Source organism: Bos javanicus, chromosome 11 (genome assembly GCF_032452875.1).
Source record: "Bos javanicus breed banteng chromosome 11, ARS-OSU_banteng_1.0, whole genome shotgun sequence".
In the NCBI taxonomy this organism is placed as follows: domain Eukaryota; kingdom Metazoa; phylum Chordata; class Mammalia; order Artiodactyla; family Bovidae; genus Bos; species Bos javanicus.
In genome coordinates this window covers 10,227,246-10,238,145 of record NC_083878.1, presented here as the reverse complement: position 1 = coordinate 10,238,145, position 10,900 = coordinate 10,227,246, and the positions used below count along the sequence as shown (strand labels likewise).

Below are 10,900 nucleotides of genomic sequence, written 5' to 3'. Positions count from 1 at the left end.
CTTTGGATGGGGGACAGGGGAAGAGGACTCTGGCATTCTGGGCATAACGGGGAAGGAGGGAAGTACCTTTCTTACAGCCCGGCTCTTCGAGCTTGGGTGGAACCGGCCATGAGGGTTGGCAGAGGTGCTGCTCAGGTGTGAGTACAGGTGGCTCCAGACTTCCAAGGGGTTGTAGGTGGATTCTAGTTCCAGGTCATCAAGCATGCTCTGAAGAAGAGAGACAAGGCGCCTCACTGGGAAACGTGAGGTCACAGAACCCAAGATGTCAGGCAGAGACCTGAGTGTGAGAAGCTGAGGAGGTGTGATGGCCCTGGGCTTCACTGAGGGGTGTGAGAGAGATGTGTGCCCTCTTGGGTGTTCAGGCCCCTAGGTCTGAGTGCTTGTGAAGTGTCAGGCAGGGGTACAAGCAGCAACCGAATAGTGAGGGACACTGAGCTTTCTGGCCCCAAGAACCATGTCACAAGGATTCTGAGAAAGGCCAGAGTGCCGTGAGGGTTACAAGGGAGCCAGTGTGTGAGGCTGTGAGGGAGGGTGAGTTGGGGGCTGAGGTGCTCAGTCTGCAAAGCAAGTACACTGAGTTCTCGGCCTGTGAGGCGAGCATAACCAGAGGACATGCGAGCAGAGCATTCCTGAGCAGTCAGGTTTTCCGGCCACAACATCCTGTGCCAGGAAACAACTGGCCCTGAAGTGAGACGCTGAGTGAGCCACGGCCACTCGTGCCCACCTCTCTCGCATCCCTGTGGCTGCCAAGCCAAGAGCACAATCCCAGGCTCTGTCCTCTCGGCAGGTAAGCCAGGAATCTAGCAGCAGGGGTGTGGTTCCAGTTCTCTGTGCCGTGAGCCCCCCTCCCACCCTCAGATGGGGAGGCTGGCAGAGGAAATCCAGAATCCCAATCCAAGATGAGAGGAGGGGAAGGAGAAAACTGGCCTTAGAGCTGTTCCCTCTTTTGCATCATAGTCTCATTTAAAGCTCTTCCTATTCTCAGCACCTATATTGGCTGCCTTTTCCTCTTTCTCTCAGAGATAGAGGCGTACAAACACAGGCACACACACATGCATTCAGAGATTGCAAAGACGGACCCATGAGAACACACCATCACACAGATGCGTGCTTTTTTCCGCCTCACCTCAGTTCCTGGCCTTCTTCTCTGTTCCTCTTACCATACTCTTGGAACCACTTCTCCCTCTGCTCCCTGGTCCTTTCCTTCTGGGGCTGACTCATTTCCCTCATCCCTTTCTTGAACTCCATTCTCTTCTCTCCCCTCTATCCCATGAGATCCGGGCTCACTTGCCTCCACAGTCTTAAGGCTGTCAGCAGGCATGTCCTCAGGTAGCAGGGGGAAAGGGCTGGGCAGCATCAGTTCCCGAGTGGCCACTGCCTTCACCAGCAGAGTGGGAGAGTGAGATGGCAGGATCACGTAGAAGGTGCTAGCGGGCTCTCTCAGTTTGTGTTCTCGGTTCAGGGGCTCCCCCTTGGCCAATAGCAGCCATTCTCTTTTCTGAAACAAAGACACAAAAGTGTAGGCTCATCTTCAGTCTTTGGCATGTTTGGAAGATTAGTCCCAATTGCCGGCCTGTTTACTCTCCCTCCCCTCAACTAGTTCTCGACGTTTTAAAGCAGTGCCATCATTTTGTGCAGCACAGAACTCTGAGGGGGTCTGGTAAGCCAGGCAGGTGGTAGGTGCCTGCAGAAGTTCATGGTTTCTAACATTTTGCTTATTATCTGGAGATGCACTGTGTTCCTGAAGACAGATCCAAAATGTCTGGAAAGTACCTGATGCTTCTCAAGTCTGTCAAATTGGAAATAAATGATATAGAACTCACGGTATTATGTGTGCATGGGGAGAATTTGCCCCTGGTCCTAGGACATGGCCTTTTTAAGCCTGGAAGGGATGTTTGCTGGAAGGGATATTAGGAAATTGCAGGGCACTCCATTTCAGTTGGCTCAAGTAAAAAGTGAGGGCTTATTACTAGACTCCCAATTCTTTTTTTAAAAAAGTATTTATTTGTTTGACTGCACCAGGCATAGTTGCAGAGTGCAGGATCTTAGATTTTGGTGCAGCATGCAGGCTTTTTAGCTGCAGCATGTGGGACTAGTTCCCTGATCAGGGATTGAACCTGGGCCCCCTGCTTTGGGAGTGTGGAGTCTTAGCCACTGGACCACCAGGGAAATCCTTCAAGTACCTTCTGATGTGGCTCAGGGTTTGGATTATTATCATTACTTTAATCTTTTTTTTCATGCTGGTTCATGTATTTGTTTGTAGATTAGTTTGTTTATTTATTAAGAATTTGTTGAATGCCCGTTATGTCCCAAGCACTAGGTATGGGTATATAGAAATTCATTAGACACGTGAAGCAGAAGGTTTGTAAACTACTGTTTGTCCAAGATTTAGGATGACCAACTGTTTCAGTTTGTCCATCTTTAGCACTGAAAGTCCTGTATCCCAGAAGACACTTCAGTCTTGGGCGAACTGGAGCAATTGGTTACCCTTCTAAGACTCCTTGGAGAATAAAATATCTTGCCACTGTGGCAAGTCTCTGGGGGCTAAAACTATGGCAGTGTGACATTTCTTACACCTCAGGGTTATGAGGCAAATTCACAACTGTTATATCCTGGGGTTACTAAAAAAATCTGAATGCAGCACACAAAAAAATTATGATCCCTAGAATTTGAGTCTATTGATTTTAGGGACAATGGCTAAAATTATGTTAGAGAAGTGATATGTAGAAATACATGAGATCTCTCAAAAGTAACTCCTGACGTGGGAACTATCAGAGGACTGGGAAAAGATTGATTTGAAAGGATTTTACAGGGCACTTTAAAATTTCTGGACTAATTTACAGAGAGATTGACAGAGGCTCTGGAAGAAGACAGGCAAATATACCCTTATTAGAATGGTAAAGATATTAATTTATCTGCATTTCCCAGGAACATCCTGAGAAAGTAAGAGGTAGGGAAATTGAACTTTAAGGCTCCTATTTTGACTCTGAATTTCTAACCTCTTCCTGGACAGTGATTATTTGAAGTCCTGGAACCAAGCTTGAGCATGTTACCCAGGTCATGGGTTAACTTGTTCCTACAGGCACTGAACCTGTGATGGAAATAGTTAATTGACAAACCAGGTATCTGAGGTTGAGAAAAGGCAGTGGCATGGGGTGTCTCAGAAGACCTTGGGATCCTCAAATTGAACAGTGCTTAATGACTTCGTTGCTATTGTTCAGTCACTAAGCCACGTCTGACTCTTTGCGACCCTGCGGACTGCAGCATGCCAGGTTCCTCTGTCCTCTACTGTCTCCTGGAGTTGGCTCAAATTTACGTCTGTTTGGTTGGTGATGCTATCTAACCATCTCTTCCTCCGCCTCCCCCTTCTCCTTTTGCCTTCAGTCTTTCCCAGCATCAGGGACTTTTCCAGTGAGTTGGCTTTTCCCATCAGATGGCCAAGTATTGGAGCTTCAGCTTCAGCAACAGTCCTTCTGATGAATATTCAGGATTGATCTCCTTGCAGTCCAAGGGACTCTCAACAGTCTTCTCCAGCACCACCATTCAAAAGCATCAATTCTCTGGTGCTCAGCCTTCTTTATGGACCAACTGTCACATCTGTGTATGACAAATGAAAAAACCATAGCTTTGACTATACAGACCTTTGTTGGAGAAGTGATGTCTCTCCTTTTTAAGATGCTGTCTAGGTTTGTCATCGCTTTCCTTCCAAGGAGCAAGCCTCTTTTAATTTCACAGCTGAAGTCACCACAGCTGAAGTAATTTTGGAGCCCAAGAAAAGAAAATCTGCCACCGCTTTCAATTTTTCCCCTTCTATTTGCCATGAAGTAATGGGACCAGATACCATGATCTTTGTTTTTTGAATGTTGAGTTTCAAGTCAGCTTTTACACTCTCCTGTTGCACCCTCATCAAGAGGCTCTTTAGTTCCTCTTCACTTTCTTTTTTTTTTTTTTAAAAGAATTAAAAAAAAAAGAAAGAAAAAGAAAAAAAATCCTCTTCACTTTCTGCCATTAGGTTGGTATCATCTGCATCTCTGAGGTTGTTGATACTTCTCCCAGCAATACTTGATTCCAGCTTGTGATTCATCCAGCCTGGCATTTTGCATGATGTACTCTGCATAGAAGTTAAATAAGCAGAGTGACAATATACAGCCTTGTACTCCTTTCCCAATTCTGAACCAGTCCGTTGTTCCATGTGAGATTCTAACTGTTGTTTCTTGACCTTAATACAGGCTTCTCAGGAGACAGGTAAGGGGTCTAGTATTCCCATCTTTTATTTCTCATAGTTTGTTGTGATCCACACAGTCAAAGGATTTAGCATAGTCAATGAAGCAGAAGTAGATGTTTTTCTGGAATTCCCTTGCTTTTTCTGTGATCCAACAGGTGTTGGCAATTTGATCTCTGGTTCCTCTGCCTCTTTGAAACCCAACTTGTACATCTGGAAGTTCTCAGTTCACATACAGTTGAAGACTAGCTTGAAGGATTTTGGCATAACCTTGCTAGCATGTGAAATGAGCAAAACTGTATGGTAGTTTGAACATTCTTTGGCATTGCCCTTCTTTGGGATTAGAATGATTAGATGACTGCTGAGTACTTTAGAATATGTTTTTTTCTAATTCAAAAGAAAGGAGCATGAGTTGGATGCTGAATTTACCAGAAGGTGGGTGAAAAAATTTCTATACTTATGTTGTGGTTAGGGACTTTGCTATGTAAGGTGTCAGGGAGTTTAGATTTTAGGAGGTGGAGGTTGATTCTTATTAGAACAGGTGTGACAGGGGGAGAATTGAATGGCATGCTGTATTCCAAGTTCAGCCTGATTAAAGTCATCCTCCCCACTTCTAATTACTAAAGCTCTGAAGGAAGGTGTGGTGTGGCAGCCACTGTTGGTTTCCTGGACACTGCCCCCACCCCCTTTCTCTCTGTTAGTCTTTCAGTGATATGTAATGTGGACTTAAATAATGAGACATCAGCAGAAGTGGCTTCTGGAAAAGCTTTGTAATGTGCTGGCAGGCTTTTTGCGCCTGCACCCTGCCCCTTCTTTCTCCCTAGGACAGGACTTGATCTTAAGGTGCAGCAGCCAGCTTGTGACCATGAGGCAGCAGGCATGAGGATGAAGTATACCTGCTAAGGATGCTATGGGAAAACAGCAAGAGCCTGGGTCCTCGACAGCACTGATCAACTGCACCAGCCCCAGAATTCTGTCCTCGCTCTTTTGTTACATGAGAAAAATAAACTCTTACTCAAAGTAGAGTTGGGTTGGTTTTCTGTTAGTAATAGCCAGATGGATCTTTTACAGATTTCAAAGAAAAAGAAGAAGAGGTGGTTATTTATTTCTAGTATATGGGAAAACAGGAGTAGAAGGGACAATTCAATGGCACTGGTGTAGGCCTTGCTAGAGGGGCAGGTGGGAGTTTATTATTATCAAGTAAAAACTCTAATCTCACTAAACCATTCCTTCTTTGACTTGCCATCAATGATGAAAAAGTGAAAGTATTAGTCACTCAGTCATGTGTGACTCTTTGCAACCCCATGAACTGTAGCCCTCCAGTCTCCTCTGTCTGTGGAATTCTCCAGGCAAGAATACTGGAGTGGCTTGCCATTCCCTTCTCCAGGGGATCTTCCTGGCCAAGGGATTAAACCTGGGTGTCCTGCATTGTAGGCAGATTCTTTATCATCTGAGCCACCAGGGAAGCCCATCAAGATAATGACCTGGGACCAAATCCATCCATTAAAGAAGCACTGACCCACTCCTGAGTGGGAGAGCTCCTGAGGCAGCCATTGAGAGTAGGGAAGAGCCAAGAGCACTCATTTTGCATTGCTTGTGGGAAGAGACACATTTCATTGTCATATGTGTCTAGGAATAGAAATTACAGCTAGATGTTGAAGCTGGTTTTAGAAAAGGCAGAGGAACCAGAGATCAAATTGCCAACATCTGCTGGATCATAGAAAAAGCAAGAGAGTTCCAGAAAAACATCTGTTTCTGCTTTATTGACTATGCCAAAGCCTTTGACTGTGTGGATCACAATAAACTGTGGAAAATTCTGAAAGAGATGGGAATACCAGACCACCTGATCTGCCTCTTGAGAAATTTGTATGCAGGTCAGGAAGCAACAGTTAGAACTGGACATGGAACAACAGACTGGTTCCAAATAGGAAAAGGAGTTCGTCAAGGCTGTATATTCTCACCCTGTTTATTTAACTTATATGCAGAGTACATCATGAGAAACGCTGGACTGGAAGAAACACAAACTGGAATCAAGATTGCTGGGAGAAATATCAATCACCTCAGATATGTAGATGACACCACCCTTATGGCAGAAAGTGAAGAGGAACTCAAAAGCCTCTTGATGAAACTGAAAGTGGAGAGTGAAAAGTTGGCTTAAAGCTCAACATTCAGAAAACGAAGATCATGGCATCCGGTCCCACCACTTCATGGGAAATAGATGGGGAAACAGTGGAAACAGTGTCAGACTTTATTTTGGGGGGCTCCAAAATCACTACAAATGGTGACCGCAGCCATGAAATTAAAAGATGCTTACTCCTTGGAAGGAAAGTTATGACCAACCTAGATAGCATATTCAAAAGCAGAGACATTACTTTGCCAACAAAGGTCCGTCTAGTCAAGGCTATGGTTTTTCCTGTGGTCATGTATGGATTTGAGAGTTGGACTGCGAAGAAGGCTGAGCGCCAAAGAATTGATGCTTTTGAACTGTGGTGTTGGAGAAGACTCTTGAGAATCCCTTGGACTGCAAGGAGATCCAACCAGTCCATTCTGAAGGAGATCAGCCCTGGGATTTCTTTGGAGGGAATGATGCTGAAGCTGAAACTCCAGTACTTTGGCCACCTCATGCGAAGAGTTGACTCATTGGAAAAGACTCTGATGCTGGGAGGGATTGGAGGCAGGAGAAGGGGATGACAGAGGATGAGATGGCTGCATGGCATCACTGACTCGATGGACATGAGTCTGAGTGAACTCCGGGAGTTGGTGATGGACAGGGAGGCCTGGCGTGTTGCGATTCATGGGGTTGCAAAGAGTTGGACACGACTGAGCGACTGATATGATCTGATAGTAAAGCCATGCATACCTGGGGATTTTTGGAATCTGGAAGGGCATCAGGAAGAAGTTGTTGCTTTGGCATTATTTGCTTATTCTCTCCCTCCAGAAGGCAGGATGCAGGAGGGGAAGAAAAAGAAGCTACAGTGACAACTCCTCTGCTGCTCTCATACTGGCTTCCACAGAGGAGACCAGGGGAAGATGGTAAATGGGATTCCAAACCCCCAAGCAGCAGACTGTATATTCTTTTCAAATGAACATGGAACATTCTCCAGAACAGATCATGTGAAAGGCCATAAAACAAACTGTAATAATTAAAAAAATTAAAATCATCCAAAGTATCTTCTCTGATCACAGTAGAATGCAATTAGAAATCAACAAAGAAAAGAAATTTGGGAAATTCATAAGTATAAGAAAATTAAATAACATACTCCTAAGTAATCGATGGATCAAGGAAGAAATCACAAAGAAAATTAGAAAGCAATCTGAGATGAGTTTAAGTAAAAAACACAAAATACCAAAACTTATGAAATATAGCCAAAGCAGTGCTTAGAGGGAAATTTATAGCTGATAACTCCTCTATTAAACTAAAAAGAAAATAGATCTCAAATCAATACCTTAATCTTCTACCTTAAGAAACTAGAAGAAGAAGACCAAACTAAACTTAAAGCAAGTAGAAGGAAGGAAATTAAAAAATTACTGGAGTAAAAAAACATAAAATAGACAGTATAAAAATAGTAGAGAAAATCAATGGAACCAAAGTTGGTTCTTTGAAAAGATCAATAGAAATGTAAAAACCAGTTAGCTAGATTGATAAGAGAGAAAGAGAAAATATCTAAATTAGTAAAATCAAAAATAAAAGAGGTAGCATCAGGACTTTCCAGGTGGTCCAGCCGTTAAGACTCCGTGCTCCCAATGCAGGGGGCCTAGGTTTGATCCCTGGTCAGGAAACTAGATCCCACATGCCTCAATTAGGAGTTTATATGCTGCAACTAAGACCTGGCACCACCAAACAAAAATAAATATTAAATTAAAAAAAGAGGTAGCATCAATACTGACCTTACAGAAATGAAAAATATTATAAGGGAATATTATAAACAATTGTATGACAACAAATTAGGTAACCTAGATGAAATGGACAGATTCCTAGAAAGACACGAACTGATAAGACTGACTCAACAGGAAATAGAAAATCTTCTGAATAAATCTGTGTCAGGAGTTTCCAAGACTACTCCTGGGTTGAGTGATTCACTAAGAGGACTCACAAGACTTAGCATAAATATGACTTATTATGGCAAGAGAATACAAAAGAAAATCAGCATGAAGAAAAGGCTTATGGGTGAAGTTCAGAGGAAACAAAGTGTAAGCTTTTAAAAGTCCTCTACCTACAGAGTTGGGCTTCCCTGGTGGCTCAGTGGTAAAGAATCCTCCTGCAATGAAGGAGTTGCAGGAGATGCAGGTTCGATCCCTGGGTTGGGAAGGTCCCCTGGATGAGGCATGGCCACCCACTCCAGTATTCTTCCCTGGAGAATCCGATGGACAGAGGAGCCTGTGGGCAACAGTTCATATGGTTGCAAAGAGTTGGGGGCATGACTAAAGCAACTTAACATGCACACACACACACGCTGTAGAGTCCCAGAACATACTTAATTTCTCTAGTGTTAAACTGTGGCAGTATATGTAAAATGTTGTCCACCAGAAGTCATTAGAGACTCAGTGCCCAACAGTTTTCTGGAGGTTGGTCACATAAGCACCTTGTACCCAGCACATCCCAAAGTTCTAGACTCCTGTAAGAAAAGCAGATGTCAGCACATACTTTTGCACAGTGAGCCACTGGGGGATGGTGGGAACACTCCCTAAATCCAAATTCCCATATGCCAGACAAGGGTTAATCTTGTAAGTAGGACTTTCTAAGCAAAGAAATCTCAGGCCTGCTATATAAACTTTTTGGCACAATCTATAACAAGTAAAGATATACAGTTAGTAATTAGAAGATTTTCCACAAAAAAAATTAAGGCCTAGATGGCTTTACGGGTGAATTGTGCCAAACCTTTAAATAAATATCATTAATCTTTCACAAATTCTTCCAAGAAAACAGAAGATGAAGGAAAACTTTGCAACTAATCTACAAGGCTAGTATTACCCTGATACTAAAACTAGAAAAAAAATCACAAGAAAATTACAGACCACTATTCCTTACAAATATAGATGCAAAAAACCTCAGCGACATACCAGCCAAACAAATCCAGCAAATATAAAAGGGATTATACACTAAAAGTGGGATTTATTCTAGGAATGCAAGGTTGGCATAATATCTGAAAGACCAAACAATGTAATACATCATGTTAATAGACTAATGGACGGAACTACATAATTAACTCAGTAAAGGTGGGAAATGCATTTGATAAAATTCATGATAAAAACATTCAACAGAATGGAACTTCCTCAACCTATCAAAGGCCTCCATAAAAAACTACAGTTAACATCATAGTGAAGTGAAAGTGAAGTCGCTCAGTCGTGTCCGACTCTTAAGAGACCCCATGGACTACAGCCCACCAGGCCCTCTGTCCATGGGATTTTCCAGGCAAGAGTACTGGAGTGGGGTGCCATTGCCTTCTCTGTTAACAGCGGCTAGGCATATTATATTTACTTGGAGCTGGTATACTTGGTGACAGCCTTAGTGCCCTCGGACACGGCGTGCTTGGCCAGCTCCCGAGGTAGCAGCAAGCGCATGGCGGTCTGGATCTCCCTGGATGTGACAGTCGAGCGCTTGTTGTAATGCGCCAGGCACGATGCCTCACCAGCGATGCGCTCGAAAATGTCGTTGACGAAGGAGTTCATGATTCCCACGGCCTTGGACGAGATGCCCGTGTCCGGATGGACTTGCTTCAGCACCTTGTACACGTACACGGAGTAGCTCTTCTTGCGGCTGTGCTTGCGCTTCTTGCCGTCCTTCTTCTGGGCCTTGGTCATAGCTTTTTTAGAGCCCTTTTTAGGGGCAGGAGCAGACTTAGCCGGTTCAGGGATGTCTATAATGACAACACCCAACAACACAGACTGGGTGCTTAGCCCCTAAGATTAGGAGCAAGACAAAGATGTCTGCACTTGTCATTTCTATTCAACAATGTTGGAGATGTATTGAAGACCAAAGGGCCATTTCCCACATTTCTGGACTATTAGCCCCTCTAGGATTATGAGCATGTTAATATCCTAGCACTTGAGGACTAATATTTTTAAAATTTTATTTAGAAAAATATAATAATGTGACATTTCTCAACATTAGAGAGCTAAGGTGCACATTCATACCATTTACCAGTTCTGTGAAGGTTGAAATAGATGTGACAATGGGTACACGGGTGGGGACAGGGTAAAAAGAAAGAGTAGGGGCAGGCTGTGGTGGGAGGCAGGAACAGCTTCATAGTGAAGGTATTTAAGCAGAATCTGGAAAAAAGTTAAAAAAAATTGTTGTGTGGCTAAGGCAAGGGGAAGGGAGCAGCATGAAAAAGGGTGTGGTGGTGTGAAGCAGCTTAGCATCTTTGGGAAACATTTAGTAATTTGTAAGTATGGCTGGTGTGGAGGATAGAAGGGACATGGTGAAAGATGAAGCAAGAGGCTGGGTCACAAGAAGGCTACTGATGCTGTGCTATCCTGCTATTCTAGCCCCTGTCTGTATACACTGGAGGCTGTATACTCTAACTACATTCTGATCATTTTTAACAAATGGCTCTTGACCTGCCATCACCCCACTCTCAGCTTAGATTCTTGCTCTTGACTCTTTGCCTAATATAACCAAGGAATTTCCATTTCCCCACCCATTTACAGCCCAACCAGGTCATTGCCTATGTACTT

General features: G+C 43.7%; 1 protein-coding gene across 3 annotated transcripts in view; it reads right to left on the bottom strand.

Annotated features, from left to right (window-relative positions):
- Positions 1 to 10,900, bottom strand: part of M1AP (meiosis 1 associated protein) — a 95,802-nt gene that overhangs the window by 2,192 nt on the left and 82,710 nt on the right. For 2 of the 3 annotated variants that reach the window (XM_061431833.1, XM_061431834.1), the window contains 2 exons: positions 1,292 to 1,498; positions 67 to 207 (listed from right to left, as the gene is read on the bottom strand). In XM_061431833.1, the coding sequence (XP_061287817.1) occupies positions 67 to 207; positions 1,292 to 1,498 (348 nt within the window). Of the gene's footprint in view, positions 1 to 66; positions 230 to 1,287; positions 1,499 to 10,900 lie in introns of those variants that run through there. The other variant, XM_061431835.1, reaches the window with a different exon arrangement.